Here is a 15,409-nt window from a genome sequence, read left to right as displayed (position 1 = left end):
CCGCAGCGGGAGAGGCCACAACAGTGAGAGGCCCGCGTACCACAAAAAAAAAAAAAAAAAAAAAAAAAAGGAAGTACATTACATAACAATAAAAGGAAGATGCAGCCTAACAGCGCAGCTCAAAAAACATACTAAGCAAAAACTGACAGAATTACAAGGAGAAATCAACAGTCCACTCTCTTTTAAGAGATTTTATTTCTATCAGACTGAAGGATGAAGCTGATAAGGGATTAGACAGGATGTAAAAGAACTCATGCGCACAACAGTCACAAATCGGCTGATGCATACAGAACTTGCCAATTGATAGTGAATAAAATAGTCATTATTTGGGGTACAAGGAACATTTACAGAAATTGATCACTTATTAAGTCACTCTGGAAATTTCTACAAGCATTAAAGAATCACACTCCTACAGTGCACATTCTTTTTTTTTTAAATTTATTTATATTGTTTATTTTTCTTTGGCTGTGTTGGGTCTTTGTTGCTGTGCGCGGGCTTTCTCTAGTTGCAGCGAGCAGGGGCTACTCTTCGTTGAGGTGCGCAGGCTTCTTGTTGTGGAGCACAGGCTCTAGGCACGTGGGCTTCAGTAGTTGTGGAGCACAGGCTCTAGTTGTGGAGCACAGGCTCTAGGCACGTGGGCTTCAGTAGTTGTGGCTTGCAGGCTCTAGAGCGCAGGCTCAGTAATTGTGGCACACGGGCTTAGTTGCTCTGCGGCATGTGGGATCTTCTGGGACCAGGGATCAAATGCATGTCCCCTGCACTGGCAGGCAGATTCCTAACCACTGCACCACCAGGGAAGTCCAGCACATTCTTGATATTACTTAAATAAATAGAAAGCACTAGTAAACAGTCACTTAAGATCTTCCCCATATTTGAAAGCTGAGGGTTTGAGTTGAAGAAGACAGCACAGTGGACAGTACAGAATATTTAGAACTGAACAATAATTAGCAAAGCTCATAGGGTGAGTCTGAAGCAATACTTAGAGGAAAACTTAGAGTCTTAAAAGCAATTATCAAAATAAGAGAATGACTAAAAATAAATAAGTTAAGTACTCATCTTAAAAATCTAGAAAAAAGAATAATAGAGTAAACCAAAGAGAAATTGAAAGCAGGAAAAAATGATGCTAAGAGCAGACATTAATGAAACATAAAACTAAAATACCAAGATAACAAAATCCTAAAAAGCTCGTTCTCAATAAGGCTAATAAAGTAGATAACTTTATAGCAAGACTGATCAAGAAAAAAACACAAATAAAAAGTATAGCCCAATGCAACAAACTAGTGAATCTAATGAAAAAGAAGCAGACTCACAGATAAAGAGAATAAAAGAGTGGTTACCAGTGGGGAAAGGGGAGAGGGGAGGGGCAATATAGGGGTAAGAGGTACAAACTATTATGTATAAAATAAGCTACAAGGATATATTGTACAATATAGGGAATATAGCCATATTTTATAATAACTATAAATGGCATATAACCTTTAAAAATTGTGAATCACTGTATTGTACACCTGTAACTTACCTAATATTGTACATCAACTATACTTCAATAAAAAAATATTTTTAAAAAAAGTATAGCCCAAAAGGGAGGTATAACTACAGAAAAGGGAGGTATTTTTAAAATCCCAAAAGAATATTATGGCAACTTTATGCCAATAGGTTTGAAAACTTAGATGAAATGTGCACTTCTATAGGAAAACATTAGTTACTTAAATTAGCTCAAGAAGAAAAAAGAACTGGATAATTTTATAACCATTAAAAGAAATGGAATCCCTAGTCAAAGCTCTCTTCCTGCCTTCCTGCCTCCTTCCCAGGGCTCGGGGAGTTATAAGGTGAGTTTTGCCACGCCTCTAAGGAACAAATGATAATGGACTCAGACACTTCTAGAGAAGGGAAGAAACCATTTCATGGGGCTAGGACAACCTTGACCCCACAGCCCGGCAAAGACAATGTAAGGAAAGCAAAATGCAGAAAGAGTGTGAGCTCTGTCAACCAAAAAAACTTCAGGAGGCTGCAAATAAGTGTTCTGGGGTCTTAAGAATTGCAATTCAAGAGACACAGATTTGGCTAAAATAAAAAGAGTGTCTTGGGGGAAGAGAAAGAGTTGGGGGCTTGTAAGACAAAAGCCATGAGGCTGTACTCTGACACAAGAAGGGAAATGTGTGTCCTTCAAGGATGGCTGTCACCAGGCGTTTTAGGGTAGGTGTCTGATAAGTGTCTTGAGTTTCTGACAGATGTTCTGGAGGCCTGCATTAGGACATAAAGTGGTCAAAAGGTCAGATTCCTTACAGGCCTCCTGGCTCCATTTCAGAGAGCTCTCTCCTTCCACAGATCTGTGAGGCAGGGGCTTTGTTTTGTCTACTGAGGATCTCAAGTGCCTGAAGATTGCCTGACACACAGCAGGCAGGCACTCTAAGTGTTCGCTCAGTGAAGGTAGATGCAAATAGTCTGAAATAGAATATTCAAAAATCAAATCCAATATGTATAAAATAGAACCTCATGGCTAAACTGTGCTTATCTCAGTAATACAATGATTTGTCAATGTAATTTTCTGATCTCTACAGTTTAAAAGAGAAAAATAAGCATGTCAATAGATTTAGAAAGATAAAATATTGATATTATGATGAAAAACATGTTATACAAAGAACTTAAAATACTGAGGACTCAAAAAAAAACAAAAACAAAAACCCAAAACAAACCCACAGCTAGTTGGGTGATAGCTAATATGGATGGGTTTCTTTTTTGAAGAGATGGAAATAAAATTCTAAATTCAGAATTCTAAATTCTGAATTTAGAATTCAGTTCTAAAATTGACTGTGGTAATGGTTGCACATATTTGTGAATATACTAAAAACCACTGAATTATACACTTTAAATGGCTAAATTATATGGTATGTTAATTATATCTCAATAAAACTATTATTTTACAAAGACCATAGCAAACATCACAGATAAAAGATTGTTGGTGGTTAATTTTATGTCAGCCTGACTGGACCATGGGGTGCCTAGATTAAGCATTATTTCTGGGTGTGTCTATGAAGGTGGTTCTGGATGAGATGAGCATTTGAATTGGTGGACTGAGAAAGCAGATGTGGAAGCCTTACCTAGTCCACTGAAGGCCTGAGTAGAATAAAAGGGCTGAGTTAAGGGAGAGTCCACTCTCGCTGCCCGACCATCTTTGAGCTGGGACATCCATCTTCTCTTGCCTTTGGACTCAGAGTTGGGCTGAAACTTAAACCATTGTCTCTCCTTGTCAGCTGTGGGTCTTGGGACTTATTCTCCATGACCACAAGATATACCCAGACATCTCCCCTTGGTTCTGTTTCTCTGGAGAACCCAGACTAATACAGATTGAAAGCATAACCAAGGATATCTAGTATTCAGGCAGTTGAAGTCAATGTAATAAGAAAAAGAAAGAGGTAGAAGGACTGGAAAGGAATAGACAAAATAGTGATTATTTACAAATGGTGTGATTATTTACATAGAAAACTCAAGAGAATCAATTAGAAATAATAAGAGAATTCATTGTTGCTGAACACAAGATCAACCTAGGAAAAATAAAGCTTTTCTATATAACAGTATCATTCAATTAGAATATTCAATTAAAATGAAAGATTTCATTTACAGTAGTAACAGAAGCTATGTTATCCAGAAATAAATCCACAAAACGTATGCAAGACTTTTACAGGTGAAATTATAAATTGTTATTAAAAGACCAAAAGAACTGAATACCGATGTTTATAAATGGGACACCTTACTGTGGTAAAGGGATCAGTTCTCCCTAATTTAATTTGTGATCCAAATCCCAACAGAACTGCTCTTGGAATTCAGCATATTGATTCCTGGGAGAGGAAATGGCCAGGAATAGCCAGGACAGTTCAAGAAGGAGTGATGTGCCCCTCCATTTATCAAGACTTATTATAAAGCTACAGTAATGAAGATAGGTATAAAGACAAAGTATCAAAGAACAGACTAGAAAGCCCAGAAACATGCCCAAGCCTATGTAGGAAGTTGGTCATATGAAAAAGATGGCATTTTAAATCAATGGGAGGGGGATGGGGTGGTCAAAAAACGAGCCTTCTGTGTGGGAGAAAAGTAGGTCTTCATCCTCACGTGTGCACAGAGCAGTAACCACAAGCTCTAGTTGGATTAGAGACCTAAAAGGCAAACTTTAAAATGATTTGAAGAAATACAGGAAAATTCTTTATGACCTTGGGATGGAGAGAGATTTCTTAAGGGGCAAAAAGCAGAAACGATAAAGGAAAAGACTGATACATTTGACTTCATTAAACTTCTTTATAATACAAAAAAATTAGTTAAAAGCAAAAAGGAGACCAGCAGAAGATTTTTCCAGTAGATATTGCAGATAGAGGACTAGTATATACAAGAATACATAAGGAAGTCAGTAAGAAAAGGTGAGTTATCAGAAATACAAACCAAAGCGTTGAAAGGCCACAGAAAGGAGATCTGAGCAGCCACTGGATACAAGAGAAGATGTCCCGCCTGACTGGCTCTTCCGTTCACCCCGCTGGCCTGGACCTATCAAAGGGTGTGACTGTGCTCAGTGTGGGACGAGGGTGTGAGGAAGACACAGCCTTGTGTTGCTGGTGGGACTGTGATTTGGGATAAGCACTTAGGAAATGTCTAGTGAAGTCAAAGGTGTGCAGAGCCTCCGATCCAGCAGAACCAGTTCTAGACAAACTTCATGTTCACAATGGGACACACCAGCAAAAACCTCGGAAGTGCCTGTTGGAGAAGATGGGTGAGTACATGGAAGGAATCTATGCAGCACCTTCCACGAACAGTGGGTTTGTGTGTGTCCACTCGGGTAAACTTCACAGATAAAAGAGTGAGTGAACGGAATGCTGATGTAGTCTGACACCTGCCGGTGCGTGTTTAAAACACGTGTGGTGTATTTCGTTTATAGGTGTGTGTGTGTGTGTTGTGTGGTATAGGACCACAAAGACGGGAGGCCCCCCAGGTTCACGGTTGGGGTTGCCTGTCGAGGGTGATCGTGGGCAGTGGGACCTGATGCGAATATGAGAAAATGTTAGCAATTTCCATTCTGAGTGGCAGACACACGAATGTCTGTCGCCTTATCCCCTTGTACTTTCCCCAAAATACAAGTGAAAAAGAGGCACGTGTTTCCCGATGGGGCAAGGACGGCATTTAGCCGCCCTCGTGGCCTGGACCCCCTGGGCCAGGGGAGGCAGGAACCTGGAGGGTCAGAGGCCCTGCAGCTGTTGTCTGGCTGTGAGCAGCTTGCGCCCCTCTCTGAGCCTCAGTTTCCTCACTGGTGCGGCAGTGACCAGGCAGCTGTGGGACGTGGGAAGCTGTGCCACGGTCTCCTTGCCTTTGCTCACCTTTCTGTCCTGCTGGGAGCTCCCTTTCCATTCTTGGCAGAAACCCAGAGCATATTCACCTTATAAGGCCTGACCCAGGCCAGCAGCCATGTCCTTCTGGAAGTTTCTCCAGAGGCTCCTGGGCCGCCTTGACCATCATCCACGGACCTGTGTGTGCGCACTCGTGTGCCCGTGGGCTCGTGGGTGCGGGCGTGCGTGTGCACGCGGGTGGCTGTGGGGACATGCCCCGGGTGCTCTGCCTGCCTCTGCAGATCCTGACTGGGGAGGACTGGAACGCGGTGATGTATCATGGGATCGAATCCCAAGGTGGAGTCAGCAAAGGCATGTTCTCGTCGGTTTACTTCATTGTCCTGACGCTGTTTGGAAACTGTATCCTTCTGCCGTCTGGCCGAGGGGGTCGGTGCTTCCTGGGCCTGCTGTCCCCTCCCTCCCCAGGAGGACGGAGCCGGTGGTCGGCACAAACGTGTGGGCGGCTTTCCCGTGGAGGGTGGGCCGTGACGCACCCCTGCCCAGGAGCAGCTTGAGTTACAGATGCAGCCTGAGGTCGGGCCGCAGGCCCAGGAAAGCGTGAGCAGCACGTGGGGTGTCCCGAGGCAAGCAGCGAGGTCAGCGGAGGAAAGACGTGGGCTTTGAGCCTGAGGGCAGCCATCTATTTTGTTTTCACTTTAATTTAATTCAGTAATTAAGTTGTGGCACTGGGCTTTTTAAAAAACCTTCACCCATGGAAATGTCCTGCCTGCAGAGAAGCGCAAAGGAAGTTCCTGTGCGGAGGATGCTCGTCAGGCTTGGGTTTCAGGGTCTGGGGTGCGGGACTCTGCGGAGTCAGGGCAAGTCCAGCCAGGGGGGCTCTGCCTCGGGCCCCCCTGACCGTGCTACCCAGTTGGAGTGTGTCCCTGTGGCTGGGCCCCAAGGGGCATGGCCTTCATCCTGCTCTTGGCGTAGCGAGGCCTCTGAGGGTGCCCACAGCTGTGGTCAGTGCCAGGAGGCAGCAGCCGACCTTGGCGTCCTGTCCCGTGGGCCCCACTGGGGCCCTGAGCAGGCCTGTCTATGAGGCACTGCCCTGGGATGTGGGTCCCCCCCGAGTCCCAGGGCACCTCATTGCCAGACAGGGGGCCTGACCCACAGGGGTCACCCAGAGCCAACGGCTGCTTGAGCCTGACACTGGCCCAGAGCCCCTGGGATAACATGGGGCCCAGGGCTGTCCCTGGGCATCTGCCCCAGGACCAGCAGGGTCTGAGACGGTTCGGCTGTCACAGCTCAGGGGAAGGGGCTGCTGGCATTGAGCGGGCAGCGGACACCGCATGGCAAAGGACTCCCTGCCCGTTGTCAGTGTGCAGGGCACTAGGTGACCGGGAGGGCACCCGCCTGCGGGGGCCAAGGGTAGGCTTGGGTCTGCGGGGACAGTACCGGGGTGAGGCACCGAGGGCTGGGGACGGGGCGGGGGGAGGGGTCAGCGCAGGGAGGACAGTGCCGCCTGGCGCTGAGATGGGGAGAGGTGGCTCCAGCGACGGGAAGCGGAGGGGATTCAGGTCAGCGGCAGCGCGAGGGCCTGGGCCTGCCGAGTTCAGATGGGTGGGGCAGGGCCGTTGGGCCCCCTGACCCTGGGGCCCTGGGGAGTTGCCTAACCCTCTGTGGCCTTTCTTTCCTCATTTCTGACTGGGGGCCCTAGGAGCACCTTGTCGCGGCTCCCAGGGGGCACAGTGGGAGGAGGCTTTGGAGGTGGCGGCCTCCTGCCGGGCACTCCCGTGGCATCTGCCATCCGCGTGTTGCCCCTGCTGCTCTGGAGGAGGGGCACCTCGAGGGAGGGGTCCCGGGACTCGGCTTTGGTAAAGGAAGGTGGGAATGAAGCCAGGCACGTGTCCGTGAGCCTTGCCGGGACGCTGGTCCCTCGGTGGTCTCTGCTCACAGGACCCAAAGGTGCCGGGGCCCACATGCAGCCTGGGTGCTTGTTGGGAGAGGTGGGGGCAGAGTGGGCAGCCCTTGTGCCCTCCTAGGAGGCAAAGGCAGGTTAACCCAACACGGCGCAAGCTTTCGGCCGGGAGCGTCGGCCCTGAAGAGGTGGTGGGGGGAAGGGGTGGTGTGGGCTTTCGAGGAGGCCGGGCGATGTGAGATTGCATGAAGGAGGCCGGTGGAGGCCGGGGGGCCGCAGGGCCCAGCAGCTGGGCTGGGCTGTGTCTGGGGCTGACAGGCTGACAGGGCTGGAGGGCCGGGGGTGGGGGCATGTGGATACCAAGGGAGGAGGCCAAGGCTGCTCAGGCCCTTGGGAGACGGGCCCCGTGTTGTCAGAGGGAGCCGTGGTCCGACCCTGGGAGAGGCTGTGGGTCAGGGGGCTTCCCTTCCTTAGCTGGAGCCGACCAGACACCCTGCTGAACGTCTTTCTGGCCATCGCCGTGGACAACCTTGCCAACGCGCAGGAACTGACCAAGGTGTGTAGGTAGGGACCCACCTGCAGCCTAGGTGTGGGTGGGGTGGGGGGTCAACCCGTGTTGCTCTGGATGCGGCTGCAGAGCCATGAGGAGGGCCAGGACCTGGGTTAAGGGCCATGTGACTGCGGTCCAGGGGTGTTTCCTCCAGGCCCTGGACAGGCAGGGCTGTGGGGGAGCGGCACCGAGGAGGTAGGGAGAAAGAGCACGGCAGGAAGGCAGATGACCACGAGGGCGGCTCCCGGGAAGCCAAGACCTGGGAAGGATGACCAGAAAGGCAGGAGAAGGTGTGGGAGCAGGTGGTGGAGGACAGGGCGCAGACCAGAGAGGGGCCTGGAAGATGGGGACCAGGCTGCCCTGGTCTCTGTGTGGAGGGGGCTGTGTCCTCTCAGGAGCAAGATGCATCAGGAGGTGGGCCTAGGGGCCATCCAGTCTGAAGACCTCAAAGGGCAGCGAGGGACCCCTGTGGTCATCCCCGGTGTGGATGGCTGAGCTCAGGCTGTCACTGGGCAGCGCTGTCCTCAGAGTCGGGCCAGGCTGGTGCTGGGGGAGCAGTCGGTCCTGTTCTCAGCAAGCCCATGCCCCAGCAGGACAGCTTTCTTTCCAGGCTGTACCCAGTGGGAGTCGTCTAATAGTCATCTCTCATCCTTGAGCCTGGTGGGGGGTGTGATTAGACATGTCTCCCCTGTGGTTTCCCTCCAGATGACACCACCCCCTGCCTGCTTACTGTCACCCTCTCTGCCCTGGACAGTGCAGGCAGCCCGCTGTTTCAGCCTCAGGCTGGCGCTTTGACAAGCCCGGCTCCCGGTGCAGAGGGCGCTCCTGCTGGTCAGGGGCTCTGAGCAGGCGCTGCTCCTTGCAGGCACGCACGTACTTGCTCTGTACACCGGGCCTGCGCCTGTGCGCGCACCTGTGTGGGGGGGTGTCCGTGCGCTCGCGCCCGCCATCCCTGACAGCCTCCCACTTGGGTTGCACCCGCTCCAGTCTAGCACATCCTAAGACTCTTCACACTGTCCCCATTCTGGGGCTTGACTCGGGCCTTCCCTGAGGAGGGCAGGCGACAGAGATGCAGGTGTGCCACGGTGGTCCTGACAGCGCGCACCGTACAGGTGCCGTGCTGCCCCACCCGGCTCCCTGGGAGGAGTGCTCCAGGGGCGCGGCCCGTGCGGTGTGCCTCCCCCCACCCCCTAGCTGGGCTGGGACAGTGCCCGTGGGTCTGGACTCCTCCCTTCTTCTGGGTGCTGGCTTCTGAGGATTGGGAACCCCACTGGCGTGCCCATTTCTGTCGTCAGCCAGTTCCTAGCCTGAACCTTGCCGTTCAGGAGGGGCTGGAGAATGGCCCAAGCCCCTGGCTGGGGGGACCCGTGCAACCACGGAGCACTTCTTGGGGTCAGGATTTACAGGACCACGTGAGCTAGGGGTGCCCAGCAGCATCGTTGGTCTGGCACCAGCTGTCCTGGGCTGGGTGAGCTTGAGTTCAAGCTCTCACTGCCCCTTCTAGGTTGTCAGTGGCTGGGGACATACTGACCGGCCATGTCCTTGGGGTCCTGTATCCACGCACAGACCATAGGTGGTGGCCCCTTTGGGCAAGCTGCCCTAATTCAGGAATTTCCTTGCTTTGGGAGTTGGGGCGGGTGGACGCCTGTCTGTGTCAGGCTATGGGGCATTCCTGGGCTGGCCAAGAGACCAAAGGGCAGACACTCCCTCCTTTACAGTCCCACAAATATATGGTAGCATCGTTTATTTTGAAGTGGAAATAAACGCACATCGGGTTTGTTTGTCGAACACCACCTGGAGTGATTTGAGGACTGTACACCAGGCTGGAGCCCGTAGCTGGAGGAACAGCGTCTCTAGGGAGCTCCGTGGTGGGTCCAGCTCTGCCCCCCCTCCCCGAGGCCTGACGTTTAACTGTCTCTTCTCTATGGTGGGAAATCTGCAGACAGCTCATAGGGAGCTGAGTTGCCATTACTGTGCCTCTAAAAGCAGATTCAAGGACATTTTGGGACATGTTGGGAATGCCAGCTCCCAGGGGAGCCAGGTGGGCCCGGGATTGGGGTAATGGGGGGTATAAGGGTGGTCCCAGTGATCTAGCTGGATGGCACAGAGACTAGTTTGCCTGCCAGGGCCCGTAGACTCAACCTAGAGCATTTTATCTAGATCTGAGGAGCAGATCATGTTGGTTTTGCCTAGTGCCATGGGGTCAGGGCTGGAGGGCCTTTCTGTATGTCCACTCCCTTCCCATGGAGAGGCAGGGCGGGGTGTCTGCGCAGGTGCGCACACATGAGCACATGCTATCCCGGGTGGCAGAGAGCCGTGGGGCTCAGTGGGGAAGGGGACACAGGGCCAGGCATGGTCACAGGTAGACAGATGTGACCCGATGAGTCCAGGTGGAAAAGCTCAAAGGCTGCAAGGTGGCCCTGCTAGGCACATTCCTGGTGACGGTTCCTGTGGGTGGTGCAGGGTGGGGACCCAGGCTCAGGGTGGGGAGCCTGCCCCTCGCCCTGGCTCAGCACTCTGGGGCAGAGACTGACTTCGTTCCAGTGTGACACTTGTGCTCTGGGTGGCGGGGGAGCAGGTGGGAATAGAGGAGGGGTGGGTTTGCATTTTGATGGAATAAGACTAACATGCAGAAATGGGTCCCTGGGGCTGGAGCTCTGGAGTGGGGCTGTCAGCTGTGAGTGCCCTGGGAAGGGGTGCTGACACAGAAACCCTGGGGACTGTTGCCTGCAGAGGTGGGCATAGCAGTGGGGTCTGGAGCATGGGTGGGTCGTGCTAAGGCAGGAGCTGGCTTCCTGGCTCCGCTGGCTCAGGAGGCAGGAAGGACTCGGAGGCTCCAGGCGGAAGAGCTGGTGGCATCGGAGTGGACACCTCACTCTCAGGCCAGCTCCACATTTCTGTCTGTGCAAACAGGACGAAGAGGAGATGGAAGAAGCAGCCAACCAGAAGCTTGCTCTGCAAAAGGCCAAAGAAGTGGCTGAAGTCAGCCCCATGTCTGCCGCCAACATCTCCATCGCCGCGTAAGGCTCTCGGAGAGGGTTGCGGGCGGTGGTGGGAGCAGAGTCCAGCTCCCCCAGGGCCTCCTCAGGGGCCCTCGCCTTGGCTGGAGCTGTTAGGACACAGCCCCTCCCTAGGAGCTGAGACGCGGGGGAATGGCGCTCCTCCCCTGCAGGGCCTTTGAGCAAAGAGACCACCAGGTAAAGCCTCCCCGCTTCTCCCCGCCGGGGTGAGAGCGCGGCGTGGCAACGCCGTGGGTGGGAGTGACCGCGGAAGGCGGCCCCCTGGACAGTCGTGGGCGGCGCCAGGGACTTGGCGTGTCTGACTTACACACCGCCTTTCACAACTGTGTTTTGTGAGCCGGAAGATTCAACGGGTTACTTCAGCAGCCCAAGAGACTTAACGCAGTTTCCAATAGTATCGAGTTCTGGTGTTGGGACAGGGGTCGAGAGGAGGCCTCTCTGACGAGCAGAGGTGCAGGCGGGGCCGAGACTTCCGTCGGGGACTCTGGTCACCCAGAGCCAGCTGAGAGCGCTGCTGGGGGCGTTACGGATTTCCGAGTTGGGACAGAACGCCCAGCGCAGGGCTAAAAGCCACGGTGGGCTGGGGGGCGTTGGCCCCCGGGGAAGGAGGCAGGAAAGTCTGGCCCAATCCCAGTCACTGGGTGGCCGTGGGAGAACACAGAGGGGCTCGGGGCCAGGCTGAGCCCACCCTGAAGCTGCTGCCCCTGCCTTCCGCCCCACTCGCCAGCCCCCGCCATGGCGCCCACTCCCCACGCTGCTCCACGGGCCCCCACTCTGCAGCTGCTTCCCTCTCCCGTGCACACTGTGCTGCGTGGTCAGAGCACCTCAGGCCCGTCTGTGGTGACACAGGCACTGGTGCTGAGATTGCGCTGGCACGTGGATGCATTTGTGGGAGTGGGAGTGGGAGTGTGTACACACACAGGTGAGGGTGCATCTTAGCAGCCCCATTCTCTCCTGGAAGTCACAGGGCCATGGCCTGTTTTCTAGGGGGATGTCTGCAGAGGACCTGTCTCTAAAGTGAGCAGAAAGTGCTGGCCTTTGGGGGAGAAGAAGCAAAGGGAGGTCCCAGGCCCCGGGAGTCCAGGCAGGGGTGCAGGGGGCCTGCAAGGAGCCAGGCAGGACACAGCCGCCATCATTCCAACAGCTGCTGGGGGCTCAGTGCCCAGTTATTCTGGAGTTTTGTTGTCTGGCCAGTGCACCTGCTCGGTCTGCTTGGTCCTGGGCTTGCTGTGACCCGGTTACTTCCTGAGCTGTGTAAGCTGCTGGCGGTCTGCGTAGAGGACATGGCTGGTGACTGACCCATTTATTCACATGGGCCCTGTGGAGTTTCTGTGTAACTTTTGCCTTCCTGCTGTTCCGGAGGGGAACGTGGTGTCCTGTGTCCCCTGCTGCTTCCCAGGGCTGCCCATTCTTTGGGGATGTGCGGCAGGGTGTCCATTCCCACCTGGGCTGAGACCTTAGCGGGGAGGGGCCCTCAGCACAGCCACGGGGAGCTTGTCAGGACACCAGAGAGGGAAGTCTGGATGTCCTTCCTCTCCCTCCGTCCCCGTCCCTGTTTTGGATGCTGCTGTGCAGGAAGCAGGCTGTAGACCTGCATCCCCGGGGCCTGGGGGACACTTGGTGCACTCCCTCACAGCAGGCCCTGAGCTCGGTGCTGGCCCATCCCTGTCACGGCCAACCTGGGGTATGTCTGGGCATTGGCCCTTGCGTCCCCCTCTTGGGCCAGCTGTGGGTCCCGCGGCCTCCCCCGGGACGTGGCTTTGGGCCTCGTCCTCAGCCCATCTCTGTTGCACGCACAGTGGGTCTGATGTGACTCCTGGAGATGCCACTCCCAGGTGTGGAGGGTGGTGGGTGTGAGGACCACCGTGCGTGGCTGTTTGCTTTCCTCCGTTGAGCTGAGACATCTGCGGGCAGGAGCCATGCTCCAGCGCCTGTCTGTCCTGTCTGCCCCAACGGTTCCCTGCTCTGCTGGCAGCAGCACCCTCTCTGTGTTCACTTCTCTGCCCGAGCCTCTGAGGTGGTGGGAGAGGCTCTGTGGGACCCCGCCCTGACCTGCTTCCACAGCGGCACTGTGTGGTCTGTGAGACGGGGGCCTGGCCGAGACGTGCGCTGTGAGCCTCTGATGCTCACGGCGCCTTTCGTGTCCGTGGTGTTTGAGCGGCTCCATGGGCCGTGCCCGAGCGGACGGAGGCTCTGTGACGGACCCTCCTCCGATGGGCACCCGCGTCCCCTAGAGCCGCTGGGGCTCCAGTGTCCTTGGCCTCAGGGGACAGTCCCTTCAGCCTCCTGGAAGGGAGGGACACTCAGGCTGTTGCAGCCCTTCTGGCTCTCGGCTGTGTCGGCCTCGACGTCACTGGGACTCACGAGTGCCGGTGCCCACGGCCCCCTCCCGCACGCAGGTTCACACTCACACACGCTTGCTCTGACCCTTGTTCTCTTTTTTAGATTTTTTTTTTGTGGTACGCGGACCTCTCACTGCTGTGGCCTCTCCCGTTGCGGAGCACAGGCTCCGGACGCACAGGCTCAGCGGCCACGGCTCACGGGCCCAGCCGCTCCGCGGCATGTGGGGTCCTCCCGGACCGGGGCACGAACCCGTGTCCCCTGCATCGGCAGGCGGACTCCCAACCACTGCGCCACCAGGGAAGCCCTGACCCTTGTTCTCTTAATGTTCACAGTCTCAGTCACACTCACACCAGCTCACATGCTCACTCACAAGCTCACACACTCAGCCGTGCACACCGCTTTGCTCGCTCTCTTGCACACACGTGCCTGTTTGCACGCGGGGCGGCTGAGCTGCTGTGAGCTCCTCACAAATGCGTGTCGACTCAGCCTTGACAAGGCAGCGCTGGGGACCCGCCTGGTCCTCCCCTGGGCGGGAAAGGACTGTAAAGAGATCTATGGTTTCTCTCTATTGATTTTTGGAAAAGCTTCCAGAAAGACACTTCCAGAAGGACACTCAAGGGAAGATGGGCTGGTGGTAGAAGCTGTTTGCTCCTGGGGAGGCTGGTGGTGACCTGGTGGCACTGCCTTAGAGCCTGGGGAGCTGAGGGGCCGGGGTGGCTTGGGGGCTGAGCAGGGTGTTCAGGAAGCAGGGCCCAGGTGAGGCCGGAGGCAGGTAGGGCCCCTGTGTCAGCCGGCTCTGCTCCGCCTCGAAGGCCAGGGGACCACAGGGGTGAGCCCTCCCTGGCGCCCGGGGAGTGGGGCGCCAGGTCCGGCGGGGGCGAGGGGCTGAGCAGAATGGCGGACGAGTGGTGCCGCCCTTTCCAACCCCACTGCCCTTCCGGGGGCAGTGTGCGCAGAGCTGCGCTGGACGGCCCAAGGTGACGCTCTTGCCCTCCAGCCGTGGGGGTCACTGCTCTGTGGGTGCTCTTTCTCTTTCAACTTCTCTTTTCCCCCGAGGTCTCGGCTGGCCTCATTCTGATAGAAGCATCCCTGGCCTCCTGCCTGGATGCGCACTGCAGCCTGTGCCCTGACCCGATGCGGCTCACATCGTTCTAGCGTCTCTTAGAACTCTCTGGTGTTCTCACTTTTGTTCTGTTTTGTTTTTTGCATGTGCAGTTTTGTAAAGCAAACTCGAGGTACTGTATCTCGCAGCTCATCTGTCTCCAGCGTAACCTCACCGTGAGTCTCTCTGCTGCAATTTCCATCTATGGCTTCGTGATAACTACACGCCAGCGCCTTCTGTCCGCCCCTAACTCTGCTTCCCACTTCGAGTCATTCGCTTCAGGGGGCAGCTCCAGGCCCACATCCCGCAGCCTGGCCGGGGACGGCGGGCACACTTCCTGACGCCCTCACGTCCTGCTCGTGGGATCAGGCTCTCTGGGCTCAGCCCCTCCTCCTCTCCCTCCTGGTCTCTGTCCTCCTGCCTGTCTGTCCCTGTGCTGTCACTCTGGTGTCTTGAGCAGATCTGCTTCTCCTGAGGTGACCACCACTGGGTGCCACTGGGGCTGTCTCCTTGTGGCTCCCATGAGGTAGAGGATTGCTCCGGGGCTCAGGACATCCGTGGGGTCCTCCTGCCCCACCCTGCCTTGCTGGGAGGGGGTGTCTCTGGGACCCTTAGGAAGTCTTGTTCTCGCGAGAGCAGAGCTTCCGCCTGCTCGTGAGGCTTCCGGAGACCAGCCAAAGCCTGAGGTAGAGCCACAGAAACCCCAGGGTGGCCCTGCTGGGGGTGACACCAGTCTGACTGTCCCAGGGGCTCCTTCCTGCCGGTGAGAAGTCCCTGGAGATGGCCAGGTGCCCTCTCCGTGTCCTGCGGGTGACGGGCGCTCCAGCCGTCCCTGAACCCCTGCCTCCTGTTGCCTGGCCAGCACAGAGCTGGGCTCTGGCTGTTGGGCCTCCGAGGTCCGTGGGGTAAGAAGGCTGCACCCTGAACGACTGATTCCCAGGGTGGCGTAAGATGCGGGCGTAGGTACCATAGCTGTTGTACCTGGGCTGCTTCCCATTGTCGCAGCTGGGGGTGACAGAGGGATGACTGGCTTTCTCAGCACGGAGACCTCAAAGCAGGGCCACGCCTCAGAGGCTCCTTCTGAGTCCCGTCGGCACGTCTGGGTCAGGGCAGCTGAGCCGGGCTCTGCCTGCAAGCCGGGCTGGACGTGAGGGGGGCGGCCCT

At 55.2% G+C, this 15,409-nt stretch overlaps 1 protein-coding gene across 2 annotated transcripts in view; it reads left to right on the top strand.

Annotated features, from left to right (window-relative positions):
• CACNA1B (calcium voltage-gated channel subunit alpha1 B) overlaps positions 1-15,409 on the top strand; it is a 200,241-nt gene that overhangs the window by 100,546 nt on the left and 84,286 nt on the right. For both annotated transcript variants that reach the window (XM_060100653.1, XM_060100655.1), the window contains exons 16-18: positions 5,612-5,729; positions 7,719-7,786; positions 10,694-10,800. In XM_060100653.1, the coding sequence (XP_059956636.1) occupies positions 5,612-5,729; positions 7,719-7,786; positions 10,694-10,800 (293 nt within the window). The remainder of the gene's footprint in view (positions 1-5,611; positions 5,730-7,718; positions 7,787-10,693; positions 10,801-15,409) is intronic.

The sequence above is a fragment of the Mesoplodon densirostris genome, chromosome 6, assembly GCF_025265405.1.
Source record: "Mesoplodon densirostris isolate mMesDen1 chromosome 6, mMesDen1 primary haplotype, whole genome shotgun sequence".
In the NCBI taxonomy this organism is placed as follows: domain Eukaryota; kingdom Metazoa; phylum Chordata; class Mammalia; order Artiodactyla; family Ziphiidae; genus Mesoplodon; species Mesoplodon densirostris.
The sequence above is the reverse complement of the archived record's forward strand: the minus strand, read 5'-3'. Positions and strand labels throughout refer to the sequence as shown.